Source organism: Bactrocera dorsalis, chromosome 4 (genome assembly GCF_023373825.1).
Source record: "Bactrocera dorsalis isolate Fly_Bdor chromosome 4, ASM2337382v1, whole genome shotgun sequence".
Classification (NCBI taxonomy): domain Eukaryota; kingdom Metazoa; phylum Arthropoda; class Insecta; order Diptera; family Tephritidae; genus Bactrocera; species Bactrocera dorsalis.
Genome location: NC_064306.1, coordinates 14,874 through 33,464, shown reverse-complemented (window position 1 = coordinate 33,464; position 18,591 = coordinate 14,874). Strand labels below are relative to the sequence as shown.

At 28.8% G+C, this 18,591-nt stretch overlaps 1 protein-coding gene across 50 annotated transcripts in view; it reads left to right on the top strand.

Annotated features, from left to right (window-relative positions):
* The window catches only part of LOC105230344 (sodium channel protein para), a 50,969-nt gene that overhangs the window by 19,523 nt on the left and 12,855 nt on the right, over positions 1-18,591 (top strand). For 7 of the 50 annotated variants that reach the window (XM_019991813.2, XM_029552080.2, XM_049455148.1 and 4 more), the window contains 13 exons: positions 2,442-2,719; positions 2,849-3,022; positions 5,421-5,583; positions 6,011-6,198; positions 6,311-6,515; positions 8,192-8,373; positions 8,429-8,911; positions 9,102-9,275; positions 13,219-13,341; positions 14,748-14,870; positions 15,999-16,193; positions 16,567-16,812; positions 18,169-18,439. In XM_019991813.2, coding sequence (XP_019847372.2) covers positions 2,442-2,719; positions 2,849-3,022; positions 5,421-5,583; positions 6,011-6,198; positions 6,311-6,515; positions 8,192-8,373; positions 8,429-8,911; positions 9,102-9,275; positions 13,219-13,341; positions 14,748-14,870; positions 15,999-16,193; positions 16,567-16,812; positions 18,169-18,439 — 2,805 coding nt within the window. Of the gene's footprint in view, positions 1-2,441; positions 2,720-2,848; positions 3,023-3,503; positions 3,667-5,420; positions 5,584-6,010; positions 6,199-6,310; positions 6,555-8,161; positions 8,374-8,428; positions 8,912-9,101; positions 9,276-9,807; positions 9,931-13,218; positions 13,342-14,747; positions 14,871-15,998; positions 16,194-16,566; positions 16,813-18,168; positions 18,440-18,591 lie in introns of all 50 variants that reach the window. The other 43 variants (XM_049455143.1, XM_049455138.1, XM_019991808.2 and 40 more) reach the window with 18 other exon arrangements.

Below are 18,591 nucleotides of genomic sequence, written 5' to 3'. Positions count from 1 at the left end.
ATGAAATAATAGTTTGATGATAATATTGTTTTATTTTCGAAAGGCATACATACCTACGCTTAAATTCATTTGATTGTAAATACAAAACATTTTTGTTATAAAGAAGTAAATTTTAAATAATGTGTTGTATGTATGTATGTTTATATGTGTGTGTTTTCGTGTGCGTTTTCCATTATACTGTTTTCTACTGATTGGACTGTTATGTAAATATTCACCATATATCCACAGCAGTTTATTTGGACAATTTATTTTAGATATATTTACAAATACTCGTATACAAATTTATTTTTATGCTGCCAAAATATTCTATACTAAAATAAATTGTCTAATTGCATATGCTTGTATTAGTTTACATATATAAACATATGTATATGTACATATACATATTCAATTGATATACATTTTTATCAAGAAGATTTATCTTAAAATAATTGTTTGCCTATTTTCCACTATTATAATTAATGTCACATTAATTTCAAATGACAGGAATCTTTTAATATTCAGTCCAACACTATCGCCTGCCTAAAATAAAATGTACATACAATAAATATAATATAATTTGCAATTGCTTTGGAAATGCCTTTGGCATGCTTCTTTCGAACTCCTTTAATTTACTACTGGTTTCAATTACTTATACCTGGTAATACTGCAATTGATTTGAATATATGATCCAAAAAGTACGAGAGTGCTAGTATAATGACAACTGTTACCAGATGTTTGTAATGGATTTCATCATACAAACACATGTTTTCTAAGAAAAGCGGTAATCGTTTTTTCTATCCTTAACATTCTTGCATATGACGTTTAACTTCTGCATTATTGTTATAAAATGAAGTATATAAGTCTAAGAGAATATATGTATGCATAATGACTAATTATAACAATATTGCAGATAAAGGAATCCACGAACAAAGTTAATTGTTTTCCATAAATTTCATTCTAATAAAATATTGATTCTCTCGTAACATAATATACAACCTATTTGTCATTTCCATTCATTAAGATTTATATATTTTATTTAAGTAACATTTTTATATACATAATATACATTATGGAATCCTTCTATAAACTATATGACTTCTTTGACTCGTCTATTTTACTTGCTACGGTGATGCTGAAAACAATTTAAATATTTTGAGACACAAAATTTTTAAGCTAATCACATTATTTTCGTAGTTGAAAACAAATTAAAGTATGATAGTGCATATGTACTTGAAATAAATCAAACGGTTTTTAATGTTACATATTTTTACCAATAACTATTTTTTGCTTTTAACTTTTTATGCAAACACTTAAAATTAAATGTGAAAAAATGTTAGAATTAATTTTGTTAAATGTCAAATTTAATTTTTACAATACACTTACATATAAGGTAAATAAAAATGTTCGTTTTCCGAAAATTATATATTTTAGTTTAGATTTAGTTTGATGTAGTTTGGTTTAGTTACCTAGCTGCATGATCGATAGTGATGTAAGTTGTGTACTATTTCTTTATAGCCTATTTAAATCTATGCTACGAATTTCGATAGCTTAAGTATTCTACCACGCATGAGATTTATATTTATTTGAACACCTAACTAGTTGATAATATTTTCCTAGTAATTTCAACCAATAATATAAAATTTCTCAATTAAAATTATTAGTTTTTCACTTACAAAGATTTTCTATCACATATGTATGTTTATTATCACAACAGCAACAGAAGCTTTTTGTTGCATTAAGGAAAAAATTAATATATTTTTAAACTTTTAGTTATCCATCTTAATGGTTAGTTTTGAAAATTTTCTGCTTTTATTAGTTCTCTTGTATTTAAGATCGTCTTAAAATTAATTGGAAAAATAATAAAAAAATAAGTTTCAGTTCTGTAACAGAAAAAAGCGGAAAGTAAAATGTCATTAAAGTTATATATTTCTTAATGAGATGATTTTTGATAATGATTTCAAAAGTCGTTTTTTTCCAAATAATTAGTCAATGAGCAATACAACATGGAAATTACAAAAATATAATATGTCTGTATGTAAAGAGTCGCTCACAATTACTGTCATTAAAACTTAACGCCTTCATACAATATGAAGTAATCGAACGGACTTAATTTTACGAATATTGCATACAACATGTCTAAATTATATCTATACATACATACATGTACATATATATTACCAAGACTTTTTAAACTTTTCCATTTTTATGGGTTTCCAATTAGTTTAAATGGTAGACAACATTAAAGTTAAACTGAGCAATAACGTTTAACGTTTTATATTACGCACATTTTGCTATTCAATATTATTTTGAAACAATTTAATAGATGGCTTCATCGAAATATTCAACGATCAAAAGAAATATAAATGATACATAATTGATTACAAATGCTAAAAATGACACCTAAAATCGACGAAGTCAAAGCTGGTCAAAATTGACTAATCTGAAACTTTATGGTTCAGTCTCTGTTTACTATTTCCCAACAGAGGACGATGATGAAGATGGTCCCACATTCAAGGACAAAGCTCTTGAGGCCATACTTAGAGGAATTGACATTTTTTGTGTGTGGGATTGTTGCTGGGTATGGCTAAAATTTCAAGAATGGGTTTCGCTCATCGTCTTTGATCCATTCGTTGAGCTTTTCATTACATTGTGTATCGTTGTAAACACAATGTTCATGGCAATGGACCACCATGATATGAATAAGGAGATGGAAAAAATTTTGAAAAGCGGCAATTATGTAAGTTTAAATAATATAATATTTAATTTTGTTTTTGACATTACTTACATTGAAAATCAAGTAACATAAAGCCAAAGAGTTCTGGCCTTACGATTGACTGCAATGATAAAATTCTAATTTACGTTACAGTTCTTCACTGCGACTTTCGCAATCGAGGCCACTATGAAACTGATGGCTATGAGCCCGAAATATTACTTTCAAGAAGGCTGGAATATATTCGATTTTATTATTGTGGCACTTTCCCTTCTTGAACTTGGTCTGGAAGGAGTTCAAGGTCTTTCTGTTTTGAGATCTTTTCGCTTGGTAAGAATTATTGTTAAATATATATGTTGAAAACAAGTACATATATATCTTTATATATATATATAAATTTCATATAATTATATAAATAGTTATTTATAAATATTTGCTAAATTTGACAAAACCCTTAGATCAATATCTAGTATATTACATACATATATATAGCTAAAATAATCTAATATTATAACGAAAATATAATAGATATGAGATAATGAATGAAACGTAGTAAAATAATTATTGTTTAAATATAGTACAAAGTCTTTGTCTCTTTAAATATTCTACAAATGCCTTGTAGAAACTGAATATTGAATTGAGGCATAATCATAGTTACGACTTGCACTCTAGTATACTAAATACTATAAACTTTTTAGGACACTATAAACAATAAAATACATAACAAAATTTCCCTACAATACAAAACTATGATAATGCACTCATTCATTTAATTTTTGCATTTAACTATAATGTATTCCATAAATTGCAGTTGAGAGTCTTTAAATTAGCCAAATCGTGGCCAACGTTAAATTTACTTATATCCATCATGGGCCGTACCGTTGGTGCCTTAGGCAACTTAACATTCGTTCTGTGTATCATTATCTTCATATTTGCTGTAATGGGAATGCAATTATTTGGCAAAAACTATACAGGTATTAGGAGCGCGACTAAATTATCAAACAAAAAGGAATCGCTTAAGTTAAATTTTAAATTGCAGTTCTTTAATAACAATATTGCAAGTCACTTTTTGCTAATTTACCTAACAGTTGTTATATGTACAAACGTACGTTTATTTTCTTTTCACTTTTTACTCAAGTAATAAAATATAGAGTAATCAAAAAAGTTAAGAATGTCTTAAACATTAACATTTCTACTATTAACTACTTTAATATTTAAGCTTGAGCACGTTTTTTAGCTTACACAAGAAGTGAAGAACCCGCTTGAACGATTTTACTTGCTTTATTCAAGCCGCATTTTAATACTAATATTTTCTAAAAGTTATACCAAAAATTTTAGGAAAGAAAACAATCAAATAGTGCAGCAATACGTGCACATACTTATGTAAAATGTATCTATTACAAAACTGTTATTCCGGTAGTTGTTTAAATTTCATAAATTTCCATTAACACATGTGTTATTTGAGATATAACTTACCATACATAGTATTAGCCATTAGTTAGACTAAAATCCTTGGATATATTTTAGAAGCTATAAAATCAGGTTTCTTTCTTATAGCATAAAATGGTATCTCTATTTTTTTTTTTTTTTTTGTACGTTCAGTTTTTAGTGCAGCTATACTATATATTATATTGATTCGAACAATATATTTGGAGATTGTTGCTTTGTCTTTGACAATAATCTGTACTAAATTTCGTGATAATATCTTGGCAAATAAAAATTAACTCCGAACTTAACAATATAGCTAGTTGGCAGCTGACCTATATACATATACATAAACATATGTAAGCAGCCAAGGTGTCAGGCCTGTTTTTAAGTGACTCTCTTGCCTCGACATGATGTGACCAGACCAGTGTTTAGATTACTCTCACGCATCGATGTGATGTAATATGAATCTGAACAAGTCAATAACCCATGCCAAAGTGAGATATCTCGTCAGATGAGAAAGTTTTTTATGTAAGCACTTGATTCCGATCACTCAGTTTGTATGGCAGCTCTATGCTATAATGAGTCGATCAAATTATAGATTTTCCGACCCTTCCTTCTGAGTGTTAAAAACTTCGTGGCCAACTTAATGTACCCTCCAAGGTATAAAGATATTGCGAAAAAATTCGACATTCATTGTTCGACGAAATCGTGAATGGCTTACAGTAAATTTTTTTATGTTTCGCTATAGTCCACAAATGCTATCAATTTAAATTTAGTCATGTGAATATGCACACTTAGTATGTGCCTATACAAACAATAACACAACAAACTATCTGTTCTTAAGTATACATATGTAGGTACATCGCCTCATGGTATACATATGCATATGTTTGTATGTTAAAAAGATAATCATTGACATATAATCTTTATTATTATTTTAGGACAATTATTGTATTTAACTTAAAAATTTAACTAAAACATTTATACAATACTGTATGCGTTAGTTTATTGTATTTCCATTATCACAGAACAACACTTTAAGAAAAAAGCAATTGAACAATTTATTAATAATCTTTCTATTATTCCAATATATTTTTCCTGATGCTTTGCCCGGCTTACTAATAAAATTCATGCTATATTTTATCATGAAACCTCTTCGGCACATTTTACATCAACAACAAATAATTGCACAATTCATCGCATAAAACACATTGGGAATGTATGCCTTGTGATTTATATCAAATCTATTTGAATATATATCCCATATGTGAAATCGAAATTAATATTCTCGAAATACCAGCTACGAGTTTTTAAACTTGCTAAATCATGGCCTACATTAAATTTGCTAATTTCAATTATGGGTCGTACTATGGGTGCATTGGGTAACTTAACATTTGTCCTTTGCATTATCATCTTCATCTTTGCCGTAATGGGAATGCAACTATTCGGAAAGAACTATACGGGTAAGTAGATAAAAGTTAGGTGGAGATTTTCATCTCATCTTATTGTTTTTTTTTTTTCATTAAATGGTAAACATTTCCATTTTCATTTTAAATATGTATATATTTTTATACCTACAATGTGATTCATACTTTTTTGCATTTCTATATAATCATATACTCACATTTTTTTTTAATTTTGTTACACATAAGTGTATACACATACTTATACTTACTTATATTTGAAAGCAAAATAAGGTAATTTATACAAAATCACCAACCTAATTCCATGTGGAGTTTTACAAAATGCTTGTTGCACTCTTTATTATGTTAACCAAATCTATTTCTTCCTTCGCATTTTACGAGCTTCATTATTTGTACAATAATTACATATTTTTAGATGTTTGCAACATAATTTTTTTACAATGCAAATAATTTTTTTTTACCATAGACAATCAGGATCGATTCCCAGATGGTGATTTGCCTCGTTGGAATTTCACAGATTTCATGCATTCATTTATGATTGTATTTCGAGTATTATGTGGTGAGTGGATCGAGTCCATGTGGGATTGCATGTACGTTGGAGATGTATCCTGTATTCCGTTCTTTTTGGCCACAGTCGTGATTGGAAACTTAGTCGTACGTATAAAAGGAAGGCCTATTGTGACTTCTTATTAAAACAAATATACCTAATGTAATTGAGTTAATAACAGTAATTTTAATTTCAATGTATTTTCTATGTCTTTAACAGGTGCTTAATCTTTTCTTAGCTTTGCTTTTGTCTAATTTTGGTTCATCTAGCCTCTCAGCGCCCACGGCAGATAATGATACAAACAAAATAGTTGAGGCTTTTAACAGAATATCACGTTTCAAAGCATGGATAAAGCGTAATTTTGCCAATTGTTTCAATTATATTCGTAACAAGTTGACAAATCAAATTAGTGATCAACCATCAGGTGAGAGGATCAACCAGATCAGTTGGATTTGGAGCGAAGGTTTTTATCCACATGTTTTCTTCTACTTCTTGTTATATAGAAATGTATTCGTAAACAGAAGTAATGATTAGACGAATTATAAGAAATGTATATCCGAATTAACAGTTAAAACGTTATTCAAGGCCTATAGTATAAACTCTAGACAATTATAAATAAATGTGCATAAAATGACTATGGTAGCCCTTATCTTTAATACATATCGTACATAATCATTTTCTCCAGAGTTGCATACATAGGTAACTTACGTAGAATGAAGTAATTTTGTTTTAGAATATAAAGGCCATATAACTTAAATAAATATTTTCTCTATTATGTTCATCATGTATACACATAATTCTTAAACATTTCATGACGCAAATTAGCTAATGATTGCAAATGTTCAGAAAAAACTAAACTGCGGTTTTACTGTAGCTCCCCTTGTTTGTCGAAAATCAATATTAGCTTGTATTATCGTGTTTTCGTAGTGTATAACGGGTGAATGCGTGAATAAAGTTGCTATGATATCGAAGATTATTTATATTTATGTTCGAATGAAATTATATTAATTTCAAAAAAAAAAAACATAAATATCTAAAAATAAGATTTTACAAAAAAAATCTATACATTTCTTTGAATATTTTTATAACTAGCAAAATAATAGTGATTGTATTTAAAAGTATACTCCTTGTGTAATCGATTGATCGGAACTCTAAACAAAGACCGAACAGTTTAAGTTTATGAATATATGTATAAAAGTAAATTCAATATGGCTAAAATTAGTTGCAATAATGTTTTAGGTTAGTCTGGATTTACTCGTACTTTATTAAATTATTTATGAAATTGAAAGTAAAACAGTGGATTTTACCCTTCTTATAATTATTTTATTTTTTTAATAATTTCAATATTTAAAAACTCCCTTAATATTATAATACGAAAGCACAACAGCATACCTCTTTTTTGTACCTCATTGTAGTAACAGTAAAAAAATAAGTTGCCTATACAATTTTATATATTTTAAGTTGCCAAAAAACTTAATTTGCATTCTATTAGTTTAAGTTGCTTTTTATATAGTACTACATTATATATGTTAAATATTAACATATGTAAATGTATGAGATCTATGCATATACATTTTACGCTATATTAACAAATATACAATACATATAGAGAATATCATTTAGTATTAGTTATCGTTACTTATGCACACAAACATCTACATTCCTACATTTGCAGGGCTTAAACTCTTTAGCTTTAATAAGTTATATACTAATATAGATCAATCATTGACATAGTATTCAAAATTTATTAAATCTTTTTTTTCTCTGGACATATAAATGCAATTGAAAATGAAATAATTCGATCTTTCGCGCCTCATCATCATAAAATGAAATGCTATCCAAACGCAAAATTAAAATGTGTTGTCTATATTCACATTTCGTTAATCAATTGAATATACATACATTAATATGTATGTATGTAACATCACAATACTGCAATCTATGATTCGCATCTCACTGTTCATATATCGCTGATCGATCGCTTAATGGCATGCCAACATTTTTACACAAATTTGAATTAAAATTGATTTACTTAAATTGAACGATTGAAAATTCTGAATGGATGCGAAGGCAAAGGGGTATGTCGTTGTATATCTACAGAACATGGAGATAACGAATTGGAGCTTGGTCAGGATGAAATTATAGCCGATGGTATTATCAAGAAAGGGATCAAAGAACAAAACCAGTTAGAGGTAGCAATTGGTGATGGTATGGAATTCACTATACATGGCGATATGAAAAACAACAAGACAAAGAAGTCCAAATATCTGAATAACGCAACGGTAATATGCCACATAGTACAATAATATATGTATCATTTTGTTCGATTTCATGCAGATGATTGGCAACTCAATTAACCACCAAGATAATAGACTGGAACATGAGCTAAACCATAGAGGTTTGTCCCTACAGGACGACGACACTGCCAGCATTAACTCATATGGTAGCCATAAAAATAGACCATTCAAAGATGAAAGCCACAAAGGTAGTGCAGAAACTATGGAAGGTGAAGAAAAACGAGATGCCAGCAAAGAAGACCTTGGTCTTGATGAAGAACTTGACGAAGATGGAGAATGTGAAGAAGGTCCACTTGACGGAGATATTATAATACAAGCAAATGAAACAGATATATTGGACGAGTACCCAGCAGACTGCTGTCCTGATTCATACTACAAAAAGTTTCCAATATTAGCTGGTGATGAGGACTCGCCTTTTTGGCAAGGATGGGGCAATTTACGACTGAAAACGTTTCAATTAATTGAAAATAAATATTTTGAAACAGCTGTTATCACTATGATTTTGATGAGTAGCTTAGCTTTGGTAAGTTTACTTCAAATTCAATTAATTTATGTATATTAATTATTTAATCTAGTCAATACACTCATGTATATACAAATTTATTGATGGTATTTTGTAGTTTTGTATAAATTTTACATTGTACACATTATGGTACATTGTGTATGTGTCTATCTCTATTTTTCAATTTATTGAATAAATTTATTTCATTCAGGCTTTAGAGGATGTCCACCTTCCGCAAAGACCCATACTGCAGGATATACTTTATTATATGGACAGAATTTTTACGGTTATATTTTTCTTAGAAATGTTAATCAAATGGTTAGCTCTTGGCTTCAAGGTTTACTTCACAAACGCATGGTGTTGGCTTGATTTCGTCATCGTTATGGTAAGTAAACCCGTTATCCGATAATTTTTTCAAACAATTTTAAATATTTGGTCTCAAATATATGTATATCACATATAAATACTTACAAGAGAAATGAGTACGTGCGAAACAAATATACATTTGCCTACCAAAATACAGAAAAACTGTTACTGAAAACTGTTTTTTCAATGACGGACAAATATTTCTATACTGAATACACGAACAGAAAGTTAACATAATATTTACAAGTATAAAAATAATTTAATTCATTTAAAATTTCTTATGTTAGTTGTGCTTTTACAATAGTTTCTTTTGAATCCATATTTATTTCTGTTGAAGTTTTTTAGCATTACAATTTTTGTATAACATTATTTAAACTCCTGAATTAATTAAAATCCCAATAGACCATCGTTTAAAAAATGTGTAAATAGATAATAGTATAAGGAAATTCCGTTTTTGATTTATATTTAACGATATGTTAAGAGTAAATTAAATGTGCTTCTTCCTTCACTTTCACCTGTCTGATGCATTGTTAAAATGCGCGGTATATTAGCTTTCCCTCATCAATTTGGCCGCGGTTTGGTCCGGAGCCGACGATGTCCCGGCATTCCGTTCTATGCGAACTTTACGTGCACTTCGACCGCTACGTGCGGTATCCCGTTGGGAGGGTATGAAAGTAAGTAGTTGCTGAATAAGCATTCCAAATAGTGCTTTCGTACTACGCCTAATTGAGTGTTGTGATGCAACAGTTTCTTCTACGTGTTCAACTCTAACTTAAACTAACTTACATGCTATTCTTCAAAACTTATGTATTTATGTTGTTGTGTAATAACCATACATTAATAAAACTACGAATGTTACCATATTTTACGTACAAGTTAAATATGTTTAACCAATATTCGCAACTGCGTAAATGATTTAACACTTTACTCAATTTAAAACAGAATATTCCCGTGGTTGTAACTTTAATTCTGAGACATACATATTTATCTAGTTGTTGGACGTTACAAGTAGTTCCAGCCACAAATCAAAACTGGAAAACTAAAATAGCCTTTATTCAATAATTAATCGTACATGTGTTAATCAAAGATAATGAGCAACTATTTATATACCTGATGTGCATTTGTTGCACATCAGCGAATACATCAGCTATAATGCAATATACATATATGTCCGAAATGTAGGGAGTACATATGTATGTATCTATTTGTGTATTTTCTTCATTCCCTGGCATATAGTTTTTGATATATAAATATGAAGGGTTCCATATTACTCACATAAATATGGACATATTTCCAAAAGAAGATCGGGAAATTATTTTTGTTATTGTTGCCACAGTTTAGAGAAACTTATGTTTTGTACATACAATTTTCTTTGCAAGAAAAATTGAAACTAATTTGTGAGAAGTTTTTCTCAAAATATTGTATTCTCAAACAATAGCTACAAATAATTATCTTTTGTAAAGAATGGACTAGAATAACTTTATACTAATTGTATTGTACCTGTAAATGCTCTGTGTCACTATCACGTCAATTGTATAGTATCTGGGCTTTTGTTGTATATGTTTGTGTTAAATATTCGACCAGAGTCGAAATTCATACTTTCCTGTTTCCAATCACATAACGTGCTCAAGACGTAATTTAATATTTTCAGTTATATTGTTAGCTAACTTAACTATTATACTTCACACATTTTAAATTAACTTTTATTTTTTGATGTTGTTATATAACTTTGAGTGTGAAACATGAAAATAAAAAAGGTAAAACACGTTCATACAATATTTATGAAATTATTGTAATTAGAAAAAAATGCATTATAATTTTGTGTACAGTTATGTATTAAATGCCTACTATCTAATTTGCTTAAATTATATCCATATGTATTAGCTTAGAATAAAGAAGGAAATCCTTTTAGCGCGTTTTAGTTGAATTTAGACAATAAGAGTGTATGCCATTTGGCGCGATCCCCTGTTAAAAGCATACTGATTCACATAGATAGTCACTTCTGCTTGTCTCTGGATACCACTTAAAAGAAAACATTTTCGCACTGTTATCAAATATGAAATAGATATAGAATTAGATAAGTTATCAAATATAATAGACTTAGATGAAACGATAGATTTAGATATATCATAGTTCCCGAGATGCCTTAGTGTTCCTAATTTTTACATATCATTTATTCTATGCCAAAACGAAAGTTCTCTTGAAGTATGTGGTTTGTTATATATACCTATAGATGCAAGATAGCTACTAGTTGTAATAAAGTAAAACCACTGACGGATATATTTAAATAAAATGTAAAGCTCATATTGTAAACGCATTATGCAATATATCGATTAATAGAAGTGATTGCCCAAATTAGCATCGTCTATTTATTCCTTGCTTCATTTATCATTGTTTGCTACTACATTAACCATAACCGAAGCAAAGACATCATGCAAACTAAACTACTTTTAAGTAAATCAAATCCACTGTATTATAATTCAAAAGTCATAGAAACTTTCGAACCTTTTATTTCACTTTCTCCCTATAAGCGAAGTATCTTTGTACGAGATGTATAAATTTAACCATGAAAACAGGTGTATTTAATATTTAATTCCCATGTGTAATCGATTAGATTTTTATATAATATATGTAAATATTTTCAGAAGCACAAACACTTCTTTGCCTACGCAGTGGTGGCAGTGTTTTACTTAAAATAACATTTTTATAAAATACGAAGTTACTTTACTCTCAGAATCGCTTGGTCTTGGCTTCTTTTGTGACTTATTCCATCGACAATTCTTATATTAATATAATATATGTACTAAATCACTTCTCCATTGAGTCTGGCAGCAAAGTTAGAGCAATAATTTGTCAGAATTTCGGCAAGCCAACCTAGTTCCCTACACCGCTCCGCTCGGTGCTCCACAATAGACAAATGCAATATAATTTCATTTGTACATATTTGCATAAACGTGCACAGATTCTTTATACTTGTGCTTCCTTTGAAAACCTCGGAAACATATTAGTTCTTGTGTCGAAATAGATTTTCTACTCTTACCTAAACATGTAAATAAAAAAGTAGTCACAACAGGAATTACTACTTCTATAACCTCTCCCATAGCAACACGTCTTAAAAGTTAGTTATTTGTGTTTGGCCATTGTGGAGCTTAACAACAGTTTCTGTAAAATAATCGATACAACAGCTGGAATTAAAATATGAGCTTTCTGAAACCGTTAGGCAAATATAATTATAAAACCCAAAGATATTACAAAATTATATGTGTAAGTATATCCAATTAAGTATGAACTTACATCTAATATGATACAGACTAAGCACAAAGGCATCACGGAAATCGCTGATTTTAATAGGAAATTCGCAGCGTTTTTGATTTGACAGGAGTGTTGAGGAGTTATATCATGAATAGTTTTTACATGGTCTATAATTATATAAAACACAATTCCCATACTTTTTTCACATGACTTGATGTTCGTCTTGTGAATATGAAACAACATAGAAAATTAAAAAGTCATAGGTATAAGAAACATACATACGTAAGAATTATTTTATTTTAAACATATTTCTTAGGCATAATAAGTGTTTATTGATGGATTCTAAAAAGAGTTAAATTTTGTGACATCTCTATTGTATTTATATTTATTTTTTGCAGTTCCCTTCCGTTTTATATTGTTCTGTTCACTTTATTTCATTTTATTTGGTATTGTTTTATGAAACAATAACTTTTCAAATTCAGTTGACGTTTGAAATGACAGTTCGATAAATACCAAATTCAAAAACACTAAGCCAATAAGAAGAGTAACCCCTCTTCAGATTATCAATATATACGAAAATCACAATGTCACAAGCCACAGAATTTATAATGAAAACTAGAAAAAATAATCCCTTTAAAACACATACAACTTCCGTTACTTGTATTGAATAGAATATTTGTTTATAATGACTTTCGAAAAACCGGTACTAGGTGTCGCTTATCAACTTCGTTGCTTCACTTGCTGGAGCTGGTGGTATTCAAGCCTTCAAGACTATGCGAACGTTAAGAGCACTGAGACCACTACGTGCCATGTCCCGAATGCAGGGCATGAGGGTACGTACTTTCATAAACATATTCTCTCGTTAATGCAATCGTTATATTCGTTTAACAGCAGTGAAAACCAAAATGCATCATAATATGTCAAATTTCATTCAAAACAAAAAATGCATCATAAACGTTAGTTGAATTATTCATTATATAATCAATTAACTATTCTACTAATTGTTTGATTGGTATGATTTTAGTTATCAATTTATAGTAAAGTACTAGATAAGTAGTGATTTGTTCGAGAACAATGTTTGTTGAATATACTTTTCCCTTAATTTATTAACAATTTTCACACTTCATCTAATTCAAATACAATGTAAAAATTCACATTTGAAACAAATACTTATATAAAATATATTGCTGCACATTCCAAGTCAAGAAATTATATTAATTCTTTTACCTCACATACATAAAATCAGAACACCCGTGCGCGTGCACGTGTGAAATCAGCATATTCATAATATGCACCATACATATATACTACATATTTTTAAGGGTGTTTTAAAGCCTTAGAGAGAAAGTATGCACGTTTCAATACAAAAGATATTGTTTGAAACACGAGCAACACATACATGTAACTTTAACAACCCATTATTTAATAAATTGTTTTTTTCTTCCTTCAGTTTTTTTATTTATTTCATATTTTCATGATTGTTTGTTGTAAATCTGCAGTATTATGCATTGAAATTGTATTTGTTAAACTTATATTATTATATTATATATCGTTATTGAATTCTTTACAGATCAGTATAGTAATTTTATTTTGCAATTTGATTTTTTCTACTTACATTATTAATTGAAACAAATTAATTGTGGATAGTAGTTATTTATAATTTGATAAAAGCTTTTTTTTGTTGATTAACTGTCCTTCTTGCTTGAGGTAAATAAATATGTGTGTCTAATTTTTGCTTTTTCAAATAAAATTTTACTATGTCAAATTGTGAGCATGTAGATATTTTTATCATTACTATATACATTTGTGTTTATTATGTTGCTGCACCTAACTGGATTCAGTTTATATGAACAATAATCATTGATTCCAATAAGTAATGCATATTGTTACAGTAAACGCATTCAAAATCAATACTATTGTCATAGTTGCTTTTAAATAATTACTCACATACTATTTATTGTTTATAAAACTAACTCTAATTAAAAAATTTGTTTAAATTTATTCTCCTATCGTGTTTTCTCATAACAATTTTAAAACCAAACTTCCATTTGCACTCTATATTTTTATATCAAAATTTGACGATTGGATACAATCATCAAACTAAATTTTCTCTTATATGTTGTGCGCTGAAAAATTTGTTGACATCTCATTGTTTTTATTGCTAACATCACTTTATTCAAATGCGATCATCGACGAAAACATAACTGGCTTTGTTGCTGCCATCATTTCGAACCCACAGGTCGTCGTGAATGCATTGGTTCAAGCTATACCGTCCATCTTTAATGTGCTATTGGTGTGTCTAATATTTTGGCTAATTTTTGCCATAATGGGTGTACAGCTTTTTGCTGGAAAATATTTTAAGGTACGTTGGAATCTAATAAAAAAAAAACAAAAACAACAGCAAAAAATTGTTATTAAAAATTGCCATACACATGTTTTATTAAATCGCCTTAGTGGTAATACAAGTATATCCACTCAGTTGATTTACAACAACATAAAAAATATGGCTTTTATAAGTGCTTTATCAAAGCCTAATGTATGATCAGTAACCAATAATGCTAAAACCAAAATCGATCAGAATATTTGATCAGAAATATTTGTACCAATGAAAAAGTGAACTAATTTAGAGCGTATCTTTATATCTATTTTTCGTAAATAGTTGGATATTTCAAGTAAGGAAAGAACCGTGAGGCGTGTTTCTTATTGCCGCGTTAATTTCTAACACATTTTTTCACACTCCATTCGGTATAGATTTTCTTTATTGTGGTAAACAGACACATATAGAAGGCAATATTACTTAACGTGGTATTAAAATATCCAGATTTTCTACAAATTTGAAGGGATATTAACCCCACCAAATGAAAACCGTTTAGATAACACTCAACGTTAATAGTACGTAATGTCAAAATTTAATTAACCTTAGCATTTTTTCCCATTCAAACTTAACACATAATGATAGTATTTAAATGTCTCTACAAAAATAAGACATATATATACATACGTGACATGGTACAGAAGGCTTTTTATAATTTAATGAAAAACTAACTTTGGCAATAACTAGTAATAATATATTCCATAAATGCATACAAAAAATATAGATATTTTATTTACATTAACCTGATAACTACTTTACTATATACTTGTAGAATAAATATTGTAAACAGTTAGCTTTATAGCCATAAGTAGCTAAAAATATTAAAGTTAATTCACTGTGAAATGTCCTTTATATATTTTATTTAAATTTATTCATGAAATAGGTATTTTGAAATGCTGTAATACATACATATATGAATTAAACGTGAACTCTTTCCGTAAGAGTCTATTTTGAAATTCATTTTAATATGTATTTGAATAAAAAATTAAAATTAAAATACAAATGAGCTTATATAAAAATGTCATACTGTACATAATTTACGTTTTCTTTATTATAAAATGTTTACATTAATTATTTCTATTTATTATCATTGCTAATTACTGCTCGACTTCTCAGTGCGAAGATCAAAATGGTACTAAGCTAAGTCATGAAATTATACCAAACCGCAACGCCTGCGAGAGTGAAAATTACACATGGGTAAATTCAGCTATGAATTTTGATCATGTAGGTAATGCGTATCTGTGCCTTTTCCAAGTGGCCACGTTTAAAGGCTGGATACCAATCATGAATGATGCAATTGATTCACGCGAGGTAATTCAAAACTGTTCCGGTTCAATAAATAATTATATTTATATACATAGACATACATATATATGCATCGACTTATTGACCACTTCTGAACAGTATATACATAATACTAACGTAAAAACTTTTCTTTTTTCTTTCCCGTTTACACATACAAAAATAAACAACCCTATAAATACAACAAATTACGTTACACTGTTTTCCCGTCATAATTGCACGTCCGAACTACACCTACAACGCAAATGAAATTAATCAAACACCAATAACAAAAAATAATAATTAATACATTTATCAACACAAATAAAAATATATCAACACCACCACCAATTCCAACCTAAATACACTGGATTAAATGATTATAACCATTAACGTCCAATAGGTGGGCAAGCAACCAATCCGTGAAACCAATATCTACATGTATTTATATTTCGTATTCTTCATTATATTTGGATCATTTTTCACTCTCAATCTGTTCATTGGTGTTATTATTGATAATTTTAACGAGCAAAAGAAAAAAGCAGGTGGATCATTAGAAATGTTCATGACAGAAGATCAGAAAAAGTACTATAATGCTATGAAAAAGATGGGCTCTAAAAAACCATTAAAAGCCATTCCTAGACCGAGGGTAAGGCTTACATCTTTTTATCACAAAACAACAATACAATAATCGATCAATAAATATAAAAAATGATAGTATTAATTATTTAACTAAATCTGTGCCAATTGTTAATACTTTTTTCTAAGTTTCGCGATTTATTACATTATAAGTTTCCTCTTTTTATACGCGTGTAAAACAATCAGTACGTCCTCATTTGAAATACTGATGACGTAATTAAACAACATCAATGAGGGCCCAGCTATATATCTAGCAATATTTTAAATCATCAGCATCCATGGCAACGGATGTATGAGCGCGTGCATTATCCGCGTTTAGTGGTCGAATTGTATAGTCAAGCAAAACTATGCATCAGGAGTTATGCCATTCTTCCACTGTTATTTAAAAAAGTTGCTTTAGTATGTCAACACTTGGTATAATCCATACACATGCCAAAACGCAAACTAAGTTCCATGTTCGGTAGTCTGTCCTTAAACATTTTTATATCTGCCGATACATAAATCTACCAAAATTGATTACCTTAGATTTTCTTTACATATTAAAAACTTATTTTATTTGTATGAATTTGCATGAACTGCAAATTCAGGTCTTTTTATAAAAAGCTGCAAGCATGAGAACAAATATATATGTATCTACTTATCTATCATAGTAGACAGATACAGATGTACAATGCATTCTACTTTGCGACACATACTCGATTGCATGTTTTTGGGAAATTTTCAACACCTATAAATATCGATAGCAATTTATTCAAATGCATTTTAATAACCCTACTATTAACTACGAGTGAACTTAATAAAATAATTGATTACAAACTTTTAAAATTAATTAAATACACAGTTTAATCATACTCACTGTTAGTTGTCCTTTCTCTAGATAATTTTAAATGCAAATATATGCACGTTTCTTTTTATAGATACAGTACAATAAAAATTATCACTCTTATTAAAGATTGCCAATCTTTTTCAAAATAGCATATTCAATAATTATTTGTGACCTATAAATTAACACAAATCTGTTGTATTGTATAATTAATAAAATTTCAGTTCGGAGATTTTAGAAAATTACCAATAATGCAGTACAGAAATGCGTAATAAAAAGAATTGCCAATGAAACTTATTATTTTTTTTATAAAAGTCGTACCAAATTCTTGAGAAAAAAGTTGCTTTTGGCACAGATCAACAATAATAAATTTAAATAATATAAATGATGATTAATATGTAACACTGGCATGTTATCGTAGCCTTTATAATAATTACAAAAAATAAGCTAACAATAGCTTATATGTACGAAAATAGCAAATTTGAAGTATTCCCAAGTAATTTTGAATTCACGGTTTTAATATTTCTCTTTCTTCTCTTACAGTGGCGTCCACAAGCAATAGTATTTGAAATAGTTACAGATAAAAAATTCGATATAATAATTATGTTATTTATTGGCCTAAATATGTTTACCATGACACTCGATCGATACGATGCGTCCGAAACATATAATGCTGTCCTAGACTATTTAAATGCGATATTCGTAGTTATTTTCAGTTCCGAATGTCTATTAAAAATATTCGCATTACGGTATCACTATTTTATAGAGCCGTGGAATTTATTTGATGTAGTAGTTGTCATTTTATCCATCTTAGGTAAGTAAAAGCCAAAAGTCCTTTTGTCTGGTAATTTTGCAATTATCGTTTAAATATGCGTTATATGTGTAAATTTGTAATTTGTTGTTGTTCAATATTAAAAATTTTGATCGTAAAATCCCACAATTGTAAATTCTAAATTTTTAAATAAA